Source organism: Paramisgurnus dabryanus, chromosome 1, assembly GCF_030506205.2.
Source record: "Paramisgurnus dabryanus chromosome 1, PD_genome_1.1, whole genome shotgun sequence".
Classification (NCBI taxonomy): Eukaryota; Metazoa; Chordata; class Actinopteri; order Cypriniformes; family Cobitidae; genus Paramisgurnus; species Paramisgurnus dabryanus.
This window is the reverse complement of record NC_133337.1, coordinates 5,553,661-5,572,319: the sequence shown is the minus strand read 5'-3', so window position 1 is coordinate 5,572,319 and position 18,659 is coordinate 5,553,661. Positions and strand designations below refer to the sequence as shown.

At 39.9% G+C, this 18,659-nt stretch overlaps 1 protein-coding gene across 6 annotated transcripts in view; it reads right to left on the bottom strand.

The window, feature by feature from the left end:
• The window catches only part of sbf1 (SET binding factor 1), a 411,549-nt gene that overhangs the window by 141,987 nt on the left and 250,903 nt on the right, over window positions 1–18,659 (bottom strand). For all 6 annotated transcript variants that reach the window (XM_065247769.2, XM_073815717.1, XM_073815733.1 and 3 more), the window contains 7 exons: window positions 14,100–14,292; window positions 13,592–13,719; window positions 13,227–13,402; window positions 10,225–10,361; window positions 8,490–8,697; window positions 8,216–8,412; window positions 7,928–8,068 (listed from right to left, as the gene is read on the bottom strand). In XM_065247769.2, coding sequence (XP_065103841.1) covers window positions 7,928–8,068; window positions 8,216–8,412; window positions 8,490–8,697; window positions 10,225–10,361; window positions 13,227–13,402; window positions 13,592–13,719; window positions 14,100–14,292 — 1,180 coding nt within the window. The remainder of the gene's footprint in view (window positions 1–7,927; window positions 8,069–8,215; window positions 8,413–8,489; window positions 8,698–10,224; window positions 10,362–13,226; window positions 13,403–13,591; window positions 13,720–14,099; window positions 14,293–18,659) is intronic.

The window sequence follows — 18,659 nt, the reverse complement described above, 5'->3', positions numbered from 1 at the left end:
TACTAGTGAATGTACCCAGTAGTTAATGCATACGGTTATTTAATGTTTGGTTTAAAGGACAAAGTTACGGAATACCAAAATGGTATATCAGTAATGTTTGTTCTTAGTTATCATATACGTATGGTATAAGTATGGTATAAGTATAACTAACCACACACTTATTTGTAAGTACAGTAGTGTTTCTCGTTAGTTACAGTATACATACATCATATGTGCCGGTCATTAACTTACACTGGCCTACAGGTACCACACACTTATTGAGTATATACAATTTGTAAGTACAGTAGTGTTTCTTGTTAGTTACAGTATACATACACCATATGTGCCGGTCATTAATTTACACTGGCCTACAGGTACCACACACTTATCATGTGTATATACAATTTTGTAAGTACAGTAGTGTTTCTGGTTAGTTACAGTATACATACACAATAAGTATGTATCTGTTATTACCCAGTACTTATCTAGAGTTACATAATAACTACCAAGTATTTACCACTAGTAAGTACAGTAATGATACCAATTAATAACCATGTAGATGCCTAAAAGTAAGTACCACATGTTTGTCGGTAAGTACAACTTATTTACCATTTCACTAGTTTGCCTGCGCATTCAGGTCTTAATGATTAATGGTAAACAAACTTGGCTTGCTGTCCTTGAAGGGAGCTCTGTACCTGAGCTCTGAACCTTCAGAGAGAGCGAACCTGAGGCTGGGGCTCGAGCCACAAGTTCAACCCCCCTGCAACGGAACTGCAAAGAGGAAGAAGGAGATAGTGAAGGAGGAGATGGGGAGGAGGAGGGATGTCAGAAAAGAAAGCAGCTGGACAGGAAGGCCTGAAGGCTGCCTTATATACGCCCATGATGACGATGATTGACAGGCCTGAATGTTTAGGCTCCTCCCGAACCTACGTTTAGAACTGCATTTCACTAGTTCGCCTGCGCATTCAGGTCTTAATGATTAATGGTAAACAAACTTGGCTTGCTGTCCTCGAAGGGAGCTCTGTACCTGAGCTCTGAACCTTCAGAGAGAGCGAACCTGAGGCTGGGGCTCGAGCCACAAGTTCAACCCCCAAACGAGTGTTTGATGGACAGCAAGTTGAGCAGGAGCCTGCGAGTAATTAAGGTCTGTAAGATTTATCCTCTCTCCCCCCCCCCAAAAAAGGGTAGAATATCATCAAATCATTTCTTCTTCCTCTTACTGAATTACTACTGCGGTAGTAAGAGCGAAGATGAAATCACTGCTGCGGCAGTGAAAGAATTGTACAGAAAAAAATGTGCAAAGTTTCAGCTTAAGACTCCTGCGGGAGTCAATGGGAAGCGTGCGGCCTGGGGCTCCTGCGGGAGCAAGGCTGAATCACTACTGTGGTAGTGCGAGCGTTAAGAAATCACTGCTGCGGCAGTGAGCAAAGTTATACAGAAAAAGCTGTGTGAAATTTTGGCTTAAGACTCCTGCGGGAGTTACTGGGAAGCGCACGGACTGGGGCTCCTGCGGGAGCAAGGCTGAATCACTACTGCGGTAGTGCGAGCGTTATGAAATCACTGCTGTGGCTGTGAGCAAAGTTATACAGAAAAAGCTGTGCGAAAAATTTTTTGGCTTCAGACTCCTGCGGGAGTCAATGGGAAGCGTGCGGCCTGGGGCTCCTGCGGGAGCAAGGCTGAATCACTACTGCGGGAGTGCGAGCGTTATGAAATCACTGCTGCGGCAGTGAGCAAAGTTATACGGAAAAAAGTGTGCGAAATTTGAGCTTATTTTAGCTCTTGCTATAAACTCCATATGCTACGCATCAGTTACAAGCTATGTATTGTAACTATGTTTGCTTGTATGGTCCCTGTCAAATAAACAAATAATAACTCCTGCGGGAGTAGGAAATGCGCTGTCTGGGGCTTCGGAGCGAGCGGGATAAGATCACTACTAAGGCAGTGAGAAAAAAGGTTGCGGCAACTGTTAAATAAGAGCGCGATCGGCTGGGATCAATACTGTGGTAGTATGAGCGGGACAAAATCACTGCTGAAATCAATGCGTGTCGAACGAAAGGTTGTTAGAGGCTGATTGTGGTTGATAATTGGTTGAACATGTTCATTAGATTTTTGTTGACAAATAACTGTGCAAAAAACACACGAACATTGGAAACAATCGTGAACACGTTTTTTGGAGCAACGGACTATATTATTTAGGATAAATTTCTATAGGAGGAAAAACGCAAAATAAGAACACAAGATCTTGTGACTATTTTTTTTCTCGTTGATATAAGTGTCAACAAATAAGAAAATTAAAACTGGAACGGAAGACCGACATTTTTTGTTACATCGCCTCGCAGATGGCTCTGCGAGGCGATGCATGAATTGAAAAAGAATATGTATAGAAAATATATAGATGTTATAGAATATACATCTGCGGCCGGTCAGTTTATGGGAAAAAAAGCAGTGTTTCTCGATTGTTATAATACGTAGACTACGCTGTGAGATCAAAGTCCAAAGACGTGATCCACTTAGCTTTGCAGCTAGCACGGCACCGTTTAATCCCAGATAGCCCAGGTACGACTGTAAAATGTCTGATAAAGATCTGGAGAAGTGGAATACATTTGGTGTGTAAAAACATCTTACAAAGGTCTTAGAAAGAGCTGCTTTACATACATTATAAATCAAAAACATCTTTAATAGGTCTATGACATCTTTTAGGAAACGTCCCAGAGACGTATTGCAGATGAGCAAACAATCTAAATAATGTGTCTTGCAGATGTAAACACAGACATCAAATAGACATCTTCGAGATGTATGTGTGCTATCAGGGATGCGTTTGAAATAACACCTCTGGATACCTAGACAGCACGGGTACGACTGAAAAAGCATTATAAGGATCTGGAGCTCTGGGGAAAAAAAAAAATCTGGGTGAGTAAACATAACCTGGAATAAAATTTCCCGGTAGCCTGCCGCCCAATTGGCCTGCTGCCAGCCAGCTGCTTTGCTTTTATGAACCAAAGTCAAACTTTCCGAATTTGGCATTCAATAGAAAAATCGTTGATCAGTTTCATGAGCAGAGCATTCACGTCGCGCACGCACCACATCTTTGCAGCGGGTATAGTGAGAATTTGAGAAGGGCGAGTCATGTATTGCAGATGTGCAATTTAATCATCAAAAATTACATCTTGCAGGTGCAAATGTAGCGTAGACATCAAATAAACGTGTATGTGTGCTATCAGCAATGTAGAAGCACTCTCGTATGAAAAAATTATTACAAACGCAAGAGCAAACTGCTCTTTTGCCGGCTATCGACCGGTACACGGAGACGCACCCACATACATGAATACTGCGGCTCAGCCATTGTTGTAAGTTTGACTGTGCCCTAGATTGCAAACGTAAGGTGCTCTCGTTTTGTGAACAATTGATATTTAATCTGTGATCAATTCTCAAAAGTAAAGTTTAGCTAAACGAAACAAAAAAATCCAAGAACGGAGCTAGAAGTTCATAAACTATATTTAAGACTGTCGATGACAGCGGAAAGTTCCCTCTCGCCCCTAACATTTTTTAAATTAAAGCTTATTGAAAACTGGCCGTGAGGACGAAGGCCAGGATCTGCTGCGGTAAAGAGAAATAAAAATTCTGCCAAATTATAGTGAAGTAAGCGGCCGAAATCACTGCTACGGCAATGAAGTAAAATGAATTTAAAAGTTGGGTGTGGTGACGAAAATCTGGACCACTGATTTAGTAGAGAAAATAATTATTTGACAATTATTGTGGGAGAAGCGGCTTGAAATCATTGCTGCGGCAATGAAGTAAAATTTATTTAAAAGCTGGGTGCAAGGACGAAAACAGGAATCAAGGCTGCAGTAGAGAAATACAATTTTTATTTATTTTTTTTCCGAGAAATTATTGTGAAAAGCAGCCGAATCATTGCTGTGGCAATGAAGTAAAATTCATTTAAGAGGCTGGGTGCGAGGACATAAACAGGAATCACGGCTGGGTAGAGAAATATATATATTTTTTACAGATTATCGTGAAAAAGCAGCCGAAAAATTGCTGCGGTAATTAAATAAAATTAATTTAAAAGTTGGGTGCTAGGCCGAAAACAGAAATTGCTGCTGTGGTAGAGAAATTTAAACATTTTCTAACAAATTATTGTGAAAAAGCAGACGAAATCATTGCTGCGGCAATGAAGTAAAATTTATTTAAAAGCTGGGTGCGAAGACGAAAACAAGGATCATTGCTGCGGTAGAGAAATATAAAAATGTTCTCTGACAAATAATCGTGAAAGAAGCAGCCGAAATCATTGCTGCGGCAATGAAGTAAAATTCATTTAAAAGCTGGGTTTAAGGACGCCAACAGGAATCACTTCTTCGGGGGAGAAAATTAGAACATTGTGACAGATTATTGTGAAAAACCAGCCGAAAAAATAAATAAATGCTGCGCCCATGAAGTAAAATTAATTTAGAAACTGGGTGTGGGGACGAAAACAGGAGTCACTGCTGCAGTAGAGAAATATAAAAATGATCTTTGACAAATGATCGTAAAAGAAGCAGCCAAAATCATTGCTGCGGCAATGAAGTAAAAATAATTTAATCAGCTGGGTGTGATGAAGAAAACCTGGATCACTGATGTGGTAGGAAAAAAAAAGTTATTTTCTCTGACAATTATCAAAGGAGAAGCAGCCGAAATAATTGCTGCGGCAATTAAGTAAAATAAATTTAAAGCTGGGTGTTAGGATGGAGGCTGGATCACTACTGTGGAAGAAAAATTGTAAATTTACTCTGACGAATTATTGTGAAAGAAGTGGCCGAATTCATTGCTGAAGCAATGAAGTAAAATTAATTTAAAAGCTGGGTGAGAAAACAAAACCAGGATCACAACTGCAAATAGAAAAAATTGACAATTTTCTCTGACAAAGTATCGTGAGAGGACGAAATTACTGAGGTGGAGAAATATCAAGTTTAACTGGGGCTGGTGAATAATCGGAGTCCGAGAACACTGCTGCGGCAGTGAGAAATGGATTTTAACTGGCGCTATTGCGGTTGGTCAGATAACTGCTGTGGCCTTGAGATGAAAAATGAAATCAAGTGCGGGAGCGGTGTTTGTGGTTGCTGCTGCGGCTGAGGGAATGAACTTTAGGTGAGACAGGTGGAAATTATTCGATAGTAAAGGCTAATTATGTGCGCTTCTAGTAGAAACCGGCGTTTAGGGATGAAGTCCAGCAGTTGGTTACGAGGTGAGTTAATACAGACAAATCTTCTTTAGTCCATAAAGTCTATAAAGTTTATTGGCATAACTCCGCGACGTGATATTTAATGACCTGAAATCAATTTAATGGTGCGGCGATGAGACAATACCGAAGAACGATTTCAAATTGCGAAGCGTGTTTAAATGTTTTAATAAACACTGTGGTTTGGCTGTTGGACAAATTGTGAATAGCAATGAGACCGGGGTTAGGTCGCCTGTTAATTAAGCACTAAGCATCAACCGAACCGCGTTTTTTTGAGATGTTCTAATCAATTGTGAATAATATTTAAAGCAATGAAGAAGCAATATATTTAACGAATAAACATTATATGCTTATTAGGTTGATGAAAGTGGACTAGCTTACCGTGATAGTGCGAGCGGCGGTTCTGTAACGGAGAGAAAATTGATAATAATAGGATAAATGTGAACTGAGATCCCTACTGCGGTAGAGATAAAGCGACAGAAAGATCAGCTTTAAATAATACTTAACCGGACTCGTGGCGAGCCTGTGTGGGCAGGCAAGCCTGCAACAAATCTCTTTGATTGATCCATGCAATACAATGCTATTTAATGTATATGCGTCTTTACTATGAAGTATAGAAACTTGCCATTTAAAACACAAGATAGGCTATCTAATATTTATATAAAATGTACCCTGGATGAGGAAATAACTACAAACCGATTTCTGCATTGCTTGAAAAGTAAAAACGTAAATGAAATGAAAGTTTAATAAAGTCATATTTATGAGATTGTTATTTTGTTCATGTTCTTATATGTGTCAAGTTTTTGTGTAACAACAATAGGGTTGTTCCGACAAACGACTTTTTTATCCTTAGCTTTGTGTTGGGTTTTTTTGAAACTCAATTGCTCAATGTTGTCGGTTCAAAGAAAAGTGCAACAGTTAGCGCGTCATGCCTTTCGCCTGACGTGTGCGCGAAAAGCGGAGGCTCGTTGCAGACCATTGCGTGGGCATCCTTGCCCGTCCGCGGAGACCGTCATATCATGTATGCATGCGGGGCCAGTGGAATGCGGTGTTGCCTTGGATGGAAGAACGCGGGAGCGTGTAGCGAATTCTTCTACAGAGCTGTGAGAAAAAATAAACTATCGAGAAGAACGAAAAAAAAAAAAACGAGCAGTTTGATTGAATTGACAATAAGGTAGGTTTCACTACGATTAACTCTGGATTATAAAGCTCCGATGATTGTTAGCTTTGATGGAAAAGGGTTTAATAAATGCGAAAACAAGTGCAACACAGTCCTGTGAGCCGCCATTGTTGTTTTGGTCGATCGCGCATGCGTAGACGGAATTAACAGAAGCGCATGATGTCACGTCGCCGTTGTCAAACATCGTTTGCAATCGAGCATGCGGTTGTCGTGTAAAAGAACATCCGAAATGCAAAAATATTGAGCACAGCCCCTGACATCAACTACAGCGGTAGTGAGAGCGGGTACTAAAAAAAGCTGCTGCATTGGTATTAAAAAATATATTTCCCAAGTTAGTAGGAGCCTGGAGCTCGTTGTGTAGACGTGATTCCGGAAACGGGCGGGGCCAAAATCCGGAAAAGAAAGCAGCTGGACAGGAAGGCCTGAAGGCTGCCTTATATACGCCCATGATGACGATGATTGACAGGCCTGAATGTTTAGGCTCCTCCCGAACCTACGTTTAGAACTGCATTTATGTACAAGGTAAATACACGTTGTCAGGTTTAAAATACTTATGAACCTTAACAAAAATAAGACACACTCAGACCACGAATGGGGTGGTATAATATTCTGCAGGGAGAACACAGATTGAGATGTCTCATCAGGAAACACTCAACTGTCTCTCGATCTGAGCTTCTCTGCGGACTGTATTTATTTAGGTTCTAATCACAGGGTTGGTTCATTCCAAAGGTCGAACCTGACAGACCTTCACAATGGTAACAACATCACACATTTTTCTAAGTCTAGAAGAATAGGATTGTCCACATTCTACCAAAAACAAGATAGTAACTTGATGATGTAACTTGAATATGCAGTAATCAAAGGTCGTATGATAACAAAAGAACAGTATACCCACTATTTCACCTTGGCAGTTTTTCTGAGTAGCTAGTAAATATGATTCTAAGCAAAGGATTATACATTCATAAATGGTAACATAATATATTCAAAAATGTCATAAGAAATACATTTTCTCCAACACACGTACTGTAAAATAAAGTGCTACCATCACTCTCTGCTCTTGACTAAAGAACTGTTGTACTTTATACGAATGCGTGTATATTCAATTCATACAGTAAAGACTGAAGTGTTTTATTTACTTTGAAAGACATAAGCCTTTTTAAAAGGCACATACAATTGCTCTTTGTAGAAATTTGTTGTTGTTATGCTTATTTAAATGATTCTCTATTATAACAATAATATACCTAATTACTGCAAGTAATATAACAAAGGCAACATCTGTGGTATTACTTTATCTAGAAAAAATGTTAACAGTTACGGTCATCAAAGAGCTTGCATATCAGCTGAAAAAAAATCGGAATAGGTATCGGCCAGTCACGAAGATAATAAATCTGTAATCAGTATCGGCAGCAAAAATCCTGATCAGAGCATCCTTAATTCTAAAGTGTCAAAATGCCTTTTGGGTCATTGTATTTGTGTGACATGGACAGTTAGTCTTAGGTTAGGGAGTTGGGTTTGAATTAGAGAAAGGGTAAAGGTCAGGATTGGGTTCTGACCTGAGGTGCTCATGTGTGTAGAGGTAAAGCCACTGAGTGTGTTTCTTCCGCTGGCCTCACTGTAGGAGGGCATGGAGCTGATTATTGCCTGCAGATACTTCTCTTGCTCCAAGCTGGTGGAGGAGTCTGCCTGAGATGGGCCTGAAACAGATGTTGGCTTCCTGTGTATTTACTACCATCAAACCATTCTAATGTAGTCTAGAGGTTGCAAATTTAGGATATCTCAAAGCTGGCATGTTCGAATTCTGTTGATGCATGAACTAACAAAAGTGTTTCTGTGGCTCTTACCTGCAGTGGGTGCATTGGGTGATTTAAAAAAACCCACAACGCCTTTAGCGTGCAGGCCAGCCGAACGAAGTAGCACTGCCTTGGTACGAGAGTTTCGCCAGCACACTACAGGGAAGCGGTTCTGCCTGTAGCAACGAGAGATGCGCTGGATCGTGGAGTCTGGGATGCTCTGAGGCACGATCAGTAACCCCGGGTAACTGTAACATAACACCACAAAAATGTTAGCAAAACAACAAAATTTCTTTGTGACATGTTGTGGCATTTTGTAAATTACCTTCGGCAGACGGTGTACATCCGGTTGACGGTTGAGATTCTGAAGGGTTCGTTTTTGGAACGGGTCAGGCTGTTGCTGAGCGTTCCCAGTCCCAGTCGCTGGTAGTCACGACAACAGGCCCGCTCAACCACATTACTCATAGTCTGTCGGTCGGATGAACGTATGGTGGAAGACAGAGTAAGTGAACTCTGATCCAGCTCTTCACACACTGTCCAATCAGGAAAGCAATATTATATGACCTCAACATATGCTAGCCATTTAGAAAGGCTTCTTACTTTGCCTTTATTTGGATAAAAACAAAAACAAGCATGGAGTACAGAGAGAACAAACTCTATTTGGTGGTATAATATGGAATCATCAATTTGCACCCCATTTCCAATTAAATCTTTACCTTTTATCAAAAATTATACTAAGATTAAAAAAATTCTGAACATTTTACCACAGCAAACACTCTCCGAGTCTGGAGAGATGTTAAGACATAATTAAAAATTCCTGCATTCCTTTCCCTATCCTCTCCAACTTGTTTTAACCCTGATTTTCCTTAGACATTGCAAAATATTGGCCTCTCAGCATGGCTGAAGCTGGGAATATCCCAACTATCTTGCTTATTTACAGAGAGTATTTTAAAATCTTTCCAGCAGATTGTGGACTAATTCAAAGCTCCAAAGTCAGATTTGTATAAATATCTCCAGTTACGTCATTTTTTGAAAACAATTGTAGATAAAGGGGAGCTGAACATGCAAATAACTGTTATTGAGGACCTTTTACAAAACCCAACTGAGTTAAAGGGATCGATATCAAGGATTTATGACATTTTAGTTAATAACTGTATCTCAAGCCTTCCAGCACTTAAGGCAGTATGGGAAAAAGACACAGGCCAACCTATTGAAGAAAATGACTGGGCTGTCGTATGCAATAATGTATACCCTAAATGCACCCTCTTAGGGTGCATGAGATCAACTTTAAATTTTTAATAGGGTATATTTTACACCAATGCGTATTAAAAAGAGGTTTGCCAATCCCTCAGGCCTATGCTTTAAGTGTAACAAACATAAGGGCACTGTCATTAATTGTTTTTGGTACTGTGACAAAATATTGCCTTATTGGAAAAAAGTGCATCATATATTGGAAGATCTCTTTGGAGTGAACTTTGATATGACCCCAGCAGTATATCTACTTAATCTCAAGGTGAATACTCTGTTTAATAAAGAAACAACACAGTTATTTATCATCTTGGTATATTTAGCTAAGAAATGCATTTTGTTACTTTGGTCTGCTTCACAAGCTCCATCCCTTAAAATGTGGATATCACAAATTGCTACACTGTTACCATTTGCTCACTTATGATAAACAACAAAAATCTGAACAATTTTGGCTGCTCTGGTCTCCCCTTTGGAAATATATGAAAAGGTTTTTCTAATGACTACACATGATCATTTTTTTCTTCTTTTCCTTTATCTCATACTTACAACCTTTATAATAATGTGAGGTGGTGTAAATATTTCGAAATTGTGTATTTCCAATTCTTTTGGCTTTTTTATTTTTCCCTATATCTACCTTTTTTATTGTCATTTTCATTTATTTTTTCAGATTTTCTTACCCCTGTCTTAGTTATACATAACATTACTGTATCCTGATACTGTAACTGTCCATGTAATTCTATGGGCAAACAATAAAACAAAAAACAAAAAAACAAGCACATTCAGAAACAGTTGAAAATGATGTATGTTCTCACCAGAGATCTCATCTTCATCCATCTCTGACTGCAGACTGCTTCGGTTTTCCCAGGTGGGCGGAGTATACTTCTTCCGGGTCACATACTGTCGACCAATGGTCCTCTTCGCAGTCTTTACCAGGTTTTTAGACAGTGTTCTAAAAAAAAAGCAGCAAACCAAATACGTTTAAATAATTTTAAAACACACCGTTAGGGATGGGTCGATAATCATGCAATTATGTTGGCTATGCTCCTTAATGATTTACAGTGAAATGCCACCACATACAAAAGCCAGAGGGTGCTCTAGTGCAGAAACTTACAATACGCAGCAGCAGCAGAAGTACCATTTACACACACAGCTCCAAGGAAGTGTCTATAAGCATATTTATTTAGCTGTTCTTCAAACCTTTTTATGTATTATCAGGATAATAAAGAATATTTATAATAATTATGTTTGACGAGTGTTTTTGTTTTTTAAAAATTCATGTTAAAAACAAAGTTAAACTCTAGTGATGTTAGATTGATGAGAACTTCCTACTGATCAAAGAGACGTAGTACATGAAAGAGCTGTTCATAAATTCACCTTGGCGATTCATAACCAATATCAGACAGGAATTGTTAGTATGAATTGCGATTAGTTGCCCTGCCCCATCCCCACACACAATCAAATTAAGTTGAGTTTATTACACTTGCATACAGTAATTCCTCAAATAAAAGCCGTTATTCAAATAAACGCCAAGCCTCTGATAGTGGCCGGGGGCGTGATCATCGCGGACAAATAAAGGCCGGTCTCAAATTAAGGCCGGGGGAAATGAGTGAGAGCTTACTTACTCCGTGAATGCTCCGTAAACGCCTCGTCTGTTTGGTACTTCGCGCGCGCGATCCGCGGAGGCTTGCGTTGCGGACCAAAGCGCGAGTATAAACAAAGTTTCAGTTTACACTTCAAAGCTTTTTAGGCGCAGTCAGTGTGAGCGAAACCGCGACAGAGCGCGTTTCAAAAGGAGAGACGTCAACTACGTGAGCACTCACCTTCATCTGCCTTCGTTAAAACCTTTTAATGCGCGCAGCAGGGCTAAAGTGAATATCTACGGTGCATACGCAACAGATCAACTAAGCGATATAATGGGTATGTGAGAGGGCTTCATACGAGTCTGAATAAAAAAACACAGACTTAACGATGGTTTCCAGTGTTAAGAGAGTGCTTTACCTTCTGCTTTGCTCAAAACAAATGCATTCTAATGACGAAAGCTTGCCCGGGCTGAGGGCTCAGATTGATAAAAGTACAGTGTGAGTGCGTGAATGGAGTAGGGAGGGGGGACGATCGCGCTGGGGCATGGTTTAGGATAATGTGAGCGCTGTGTTATCCAGACATCCCAAGTCTCCCGGAAGTTCCGGGAGTCTCCCGCATTTTGATAGCGGCTCCCTGATGCCCGCAAATTAGTTAAAATCTCCCGGAATCTAGAGCGAGCAAGAAAGAGTAGCACGCGCACGGCAGAGAGGGAGGGGGAGACCTTGCGTGTGTGTGCTAGTGTGCCTCATTAAGCGCATGTAAGACAGAGAGCATCCTGATTGGCCTGCTCCGGTAAATCAACCAATCAATTGTCAGTGTGGGCGGGCTTTTATCTCTTCTCCCGAACTGACATTGAGGTGAGTTCAACAAGTTTAATATCATATGCATATATTTCAGGCTGGCTACTAGTTGCCAAGGCTACATGAAAACAACAAACTCCTTAGACCTGTTTAAAGTTGCAATATATAAATAAAACAGTTTATATAAATATTATAAGCAGCTTATATACATAGTAAAAGTAATCTACATTTTGTAAAATAATTAACAAATAATTGGGTAACACTTTAAAATAAGGTTCATTAGCTAACATTAGTTTACTACATTAGTTAACATATAATAATGAACTGCATTTATAAAGCATTTTTTATCTTTGTTAATGTTAATTTTAACATTAGTTAATGCACTGTGAACTAACACGAACAAACCATGAACCGCTGTATTTTTTTATTAACTAATGTTAACAAAGATTAGCAAATACCGTAACAAATGTACTGCTCATGGTTTGTTCATGTTAGTTAATACATTAACTAATGTTAACAAATGAGACCTAGTAAAGTGTTACCAATAATTGCATAGGCCTCTAGAAATTAATATTATGCTTTTATATCTTGAAATGTCATATCCTTGTCCTCTTATTTTTTTTTTAGGGGGGGGGGGGGTAGGGGGCTTCGGGATACCTCCCTGAAATGACTTTTTGCAGGTTGGGATGTCTGTGTTATCTCCTAAATGCATTCAAGTTCATCATAATGCACAGCTGCCAATAGATGGCAGTAGCTACATTGGATGGGTCTCATTTAATGCTAGTGACGGACTTTTCAACAACCTTAGAAAAAAAATACGGTTAAAAAATTAATGATCTCTATCCACTAGAACGCTATCACTTTTAATTTAACAGCTCATTTAAAACAATTATTTATCAAACAGATGGAATTTGAAATAAAGGCCTGTCTCTAATAAAAGCCTGCTTCAAATAAAAGCCTGTTACCTTCGGCAGTTTAGGTAAATAAAGGCCCGGTCTTTATTTGAGGAATTACGGTAGCTTATTTTGGATAAAACATTGTTTACAAGCTAAATAATTCAACCATTATAAATTAACCTAACCACATTAAAAATGTAAAATCCTGTGTAGTATAAAATAACACAGACAAATGTGAATTATTTTCAGTATGCAAATAATATCAAGGGGCTTTAATTCATCTATTCTGGAAGACCATGGTGCTAGCAACACTAAACTCATGGGTTCAACTGCCAGGGAATGCACACGCTGATAATGGAGTAAAACTTTAAAACTGTGAAAGTTGCCAGAATTTAAATTCAGTAAATATCTAATTTAATAAGCTTACAGCTAAGATTTCTTCCAAAAAATAATCTGTGAAATTAGGAAGATAGGCCGACTTTAGTCCATTATAAGTTGGTTAACTAAGTAAGATTTTAAGAACATTTGAGTTCTTACTTTAATGACTGATTCTTATCCTTGGTTTTATGTTCCACCACAAGCTTGGCCGACTGACCCACAGTGAAGGCAAATGTGCCCTGGACGTGCTGTGGGTATCTGAGCTTATGCATGTGTTTCCTGAACACCTCGGCCAGATCTGAAGCCACTTCCTCATCAAATGCGATCTTCATCAACTACAGAGAAAAGTAAATACAACAAACAACCAAGTCTACATTAACAATGGATTATCGCAATACATCTTTAAAGTTGAAAAAGATTTTGTGTTATTTTAAACAAGTTTGATACCAAACATTTGTGGTAACGGACTAGTGGAATGAAACTCAGTATAGCGCCGATCAATAAATGATTAAAAAATAGGAAACCTGAAAAGTGCAGGAACGAAGCTGCAGGCCCTCCTGGATAAACTGATCCATGGGAAGGGTGACTGAGATCCTCTTCTCTTTAGTAAGCGAGGCGATGGGAAAGGAGCGGGTGACCACTTGTTCACCGACTGCACAAAACACGAAAATATGCACTGAATTATATGTCATTTTTATTGCACTTCTAGCAGGCTTTTTGTAATGGTGACATTACAAATGCAACATTCATTTCTATTCCAATCAATTAAATTCAAATTTAAACTGCAAAAACTGCAGTCTGCGTGTGCAAATGCTCAGATGTAGTTGCTATGGTGATGCTAAGGTGTTAAGAGTAGTTGCTAGGGTGGTTTTTGGAGATAGATCTAATCGCCTAAGTATGATATTCATATCTCTAGTCATGGCTAGCCAACACCTAACCATAAATATAAGCAATACAAGTTGGCAACCAAGCTCACTTATCATTCAAATAAACACCAAGGACACGAACGACCCTTGACCAATCAGAGCTTACCCAGAGGGTCAGTGGGCGTGCCCTTGAAGATGAGTCGGTAAGAGGTTAGGAAGATGGCTCCCTCGGCCGGCAGCAAGGGAGGACCGCCCATAGAACCAGTTGCTTCCTCTCGGCCATCTGCTATGAGGTGAACCCGCATTCCATCCATCACAAGCTCTTCACCGGGCAAAAGCGTCGGCCTTAAAAGCTTGGGCTAGAGATGAAGATAGACAGCACAAAAAGAACAGAAACAAAGAGAATGGCAGAAACAACACAAAAGGTGAGCAATAATGAAATGTACATGGGAAAAAAGTTAAAAGAAGAAAATATGCGGATATTCATGTTAGGAGTTCTTAAAAGATTAAAGGTGACATAGAATGATTGAATGGGGTAGTTATCCTTGTTCTGTGATGTGACATGTAGACAAAAAATTTTTTGTTTGGGTCTGTAATGCCTTAGAAGCTTCCTAAAAACCTCTCTCAGATAGCTCTATTAGGGTGGGGGATTTTAAACAAGTGGTTTTGCACCTATTTGGCTCCCCCTACTGGCTTAACTTGCAATCTCATTACTGATTGGCTGACTTTGCTGCCACTCAAAAGTGAGATGCCTGTGATGTCATAAGTATCAGTTTTTCAGATTGGGCCATTTTCTGGCTGACATTTCTAAAAGAGGAATTTCTATGAGACTGAGATGTCTAGCACTTTTTGTATGTTCGTGAATGCGGGTAGACTACCATTATTCAACAAAGACAAGGTTAAAATGGTTTTTCATTCTCTGTCCCCTTTAAATTCATACCACACTTCACTTTAAGCATGCAAATGCATTACAATACCAATAACTAGTGGAAATTAATTATCAGATTACAAACAGGGCACATATTGTCTGTTAGTCTGACATTTCTGACTGAAAAAATGAAAACCAGTATGATTGACCATGACTGATGCAAAATGGTACATCATGCTGCTTTTTTAACAGCATATAGAGACCACAGGCGTTAAGCTACAAAATTATTCTGCTGACGAATGTAAGAACTCTATCTCTAGTGTTCAAGCATTGCTGTCGATGTCTTCCAGGGAAACATCTGATAGGACACTGATTCCATCTGTCCTGATAGGTGGGGTTCATTCACACACTTTTGTTGAGGTTATGGGAAACTGTTCATAGTTGGGGGTTCATTAAAGCAATGAAGAGGTAACGCCTGACCTAGGTGAATCAGCACAGGTGATACCGCCCCTGAATACATCAGCGCCTCATGCAGCCGAGCTGGAGGAAATGTTGACTCAGTCCCAGGAGCTGCCGGAGCAGCGTCATGCAGGGAAGCGGCGCGTAATCGGGCTTTGTATGAGGACATCGGACAGCGTATACACCGGTGAGTCACCCGGCCTGACAGATATCCATCTGAGGACTGGAACGGGGGAATCCACGGGTATTGTGACCGGTGAGAGTTCTCGCACTCAGTCGGGTAACAGAGCAGCGGCGTTAGTTACAGCGGAGCGTGTCAACTTTTGTGAATCTGGGGAAACAAACAAAATGCTACAAACATGCTCGGACGGCTCAGATAGTCGGGCTGCACAGAAAATTAAGAATTATCCACTATTTCAATCTGTTAATCATGCCCGGGTGCTTTGGGATGCTAAGTGCAAACCTAAGGGAATATTAGGTGGACAGTTAAATATACGTAGCCTGATCCCTAAACGCGATCAGGTCTCAGCACTCCTTTTGGATTCAAACTTGGATTACCTCTGTCTAACAGAATCGTGGCTTCGTAGTAACATTCCAACTAATATGATTGACATTGCTGGATATCAGTGTTTTAGAAAGGACAGAATTACAGGCAAGGGGGGGGGGGGAGTATTAATATACACTGTTAGATGTCGCTGTAGATTTAGCAGCACTGTACTGTAAAAATCCACAGTACTATACTGTATGTGTACATTACAGTACAGTACTGCAGTTCATAATGCATTCTGGGTAAATTTCTTTGAGCGGGAAAATTTTACAGTATATTTTGGTCTTGATGTAACCTTGCTGTAGCCATTGCTGTAATGTGCCAGGTGTACCCTCCACTTTGAAAAAGACGGTCAAACTAGCCCTCACGTTTTTTTCTGTGTGCACATATATTAGGCATTACGGTAAATGCACGAGAGGAATAATTTCAAAATAAAAGTTTCTCACTTAATCTGTTGATATTTCTGTTGCATTCTGTGTGTATTTTAAATCGTTGCTAGGGTATTATGGGTGGTTGCTAGGCTGTTTCTGTTGCATTCTGTGTCTGTTAAGTCGTTGCTATGGTATTATGGGTTGTTGCTGGGCTGTTTCTCTTGCATTCTGTGTGGTTGCTAGACTGTTGCTAGGGTTCTTTAAGTTGTAACTAGGGTATACTGGGTGGTTGCTAGGGTGTTTCTGTTGCATTCTGTGTGTGTTTTAAGACGTTGCTAGGGTATTATGGGTGGTTGCTAGGCTTTTTCTCTTTCATTCTGTGTGGTTGCTAGGGTTCTTTAAGTGGTTGCTAGGCTGTTTCTGTTGCATTCTGTGTGGTTGCTAGGCTGTTTCTGTTGCATTCTGTGTCTCTTTTAAGTAATTGCTAGGGTATTATGGATTGTTGCTAGGCTGTTTCTCTTGCATTCTGTGTGGTTGCTAGGGTTCTTTAAGTTGTTGCTAGGCTGTTTCTGTTGCACACTGTAAGTCGTTGCTAGGGTATTATTGGTGGTTTCTATGCTGTTTCTCTTGCATTCTCTGTGTGTTTTAAGTCGTTGCTAGGGTATTATGGGTGGTTGCTAGGCAGTTTCTCTTGCATTCTCTGTGATTTAAGTGGTTGCTAGGGTATCATGGGTGGTTGCTAGGCGATTTCTGTTGCAATCTGTGTGGTTGCTAGGGTGCTTTAAGTGGTTGCTAGGCTGTTTCTGTTGCATTCTGTGTGTGTTTTAAGTGGTTGCTATGGTATTATGGGTGGTTTCTAGGCTGTTTCTGTTGCATTCTGTGTGGTTACTTGGGTTCTTTAAGTGGTTGCTAGGTTGTTTCTGTTGCATTCTTTGTGGTTGCTAGGCTGTTTTTGTTGCATTCTGTGTGTGTTTTAAGTCGTTGCTAGGGTATTATGGGTGGTTGCTAGGCGGTTTCTGTTGCATTCTGTGTATGTTTTAAGTCGTTGCTAGGGTCTTATGTGTGGTTGCTAGGTTGTTTCTGTTGCTTTCACTGTGTGTTTTAAGTCGTTACTAGGGTATTATGTGTGGTTGCTAGGCGGTTTCTGTTGCATTCTGGTTGGATGCTATGCTGTTGTTAGGGTTTTAAGTAGTTGCTAGGGTAGAGCTATGGTTTTCTATGTGATTGCTAGACTGTTGCTAGGGTACTATGGGTGTTTGCTAGGCTGTTACTGTTGCATTCTGTGTCTGATTTAAGTAGTTGCTAGGGTGTTATGGGTGTTTGCTAGGCTGTTTCTGTTGCATTCTGTGTCTGTTTTAAGTCATTGCAATGGTATTATTGGTGGTTGCTAAGGTGTTTCTGTTGCATTATATGTGGTTGCTAGGCTGTTCCTAGAGTATAGCTATGGTTTTCCATGTGATTGCTAGACTGTTGCTAGGGTATTATGGGTGATTGCTAGGCTGTGGCTCTGGTATTCTGTGTGGTTGCTATGGAAATATGAGGGTCGCTAGGATGTTGCTCTGGCTTTTTGTGTGGTTGCTAGGCAATTGCTACGGTATTATGGGTGGTTGCTAGACTGTTGCACTGGCATTCTGTGGGGTAACTTGGCAGTTAATAGGGTATTATGGGGGGTTGCTAGCCTGTTGTATGATTCTGGTTGGTAGCTGATATTGCTTTTGTTTTCTGGGTAATTGCTAGACCGTTGCTAGGGTATAATGGGTGGCTGCTATACTGTTGCTAGGGTGTTCTTTGCAAGGGTATTTTAGGTGGTTCATAAAATTGCTAGGCTGTTCAGGGTGGTTGACACAGAACAATATGCATTTAATACAGTGTCTGTGAGTGAATGGTAGGTAGTTGCTACAGTATTATGGGTGGTTGCTAGTGTTACTAGTTGCTTGGGTTGTTCAGGGGATTGATAGAGCATTGCTATAGTCAATATTTTCTATATATTTAGTTAGATGTTAAAGGGAAACTACCTCTTTCCACAAAATCATTCCACTTCTGAATGATAGTACACCATCTCAGGATGTCACACCTGTAGTATCATCACAGTCTGATATGCTGTTTTTAAAATAGAGAGCTCTAAGTAGTCCGATACACTTGCAGTATTTTCTATACATTCGTTAGATGTTAAAGGGAAACTATCTGTTTCCACAGAATCATTCCACTTCTAAATGATAATACACCATCTCAGGTTTTCACCACTGCAGTATCATCACAGTCTGATATGCTGTTATTAAAATATAATGCTCTAAGATGTCAAGTAAACTCTGTATGTTCTGTACATTTGGTTAGATGTTAAAGGAAATCTACCTGTTTCCACAGAATAATTCCACTTCTAAATGATAGTACACCATCTCAGGTTGTCACTCCTGCCGTATCATCACAGTCTGATATGCTGTTTTTAAAATAGAAAGCTTTAAGAAGTCATATACACTTGTG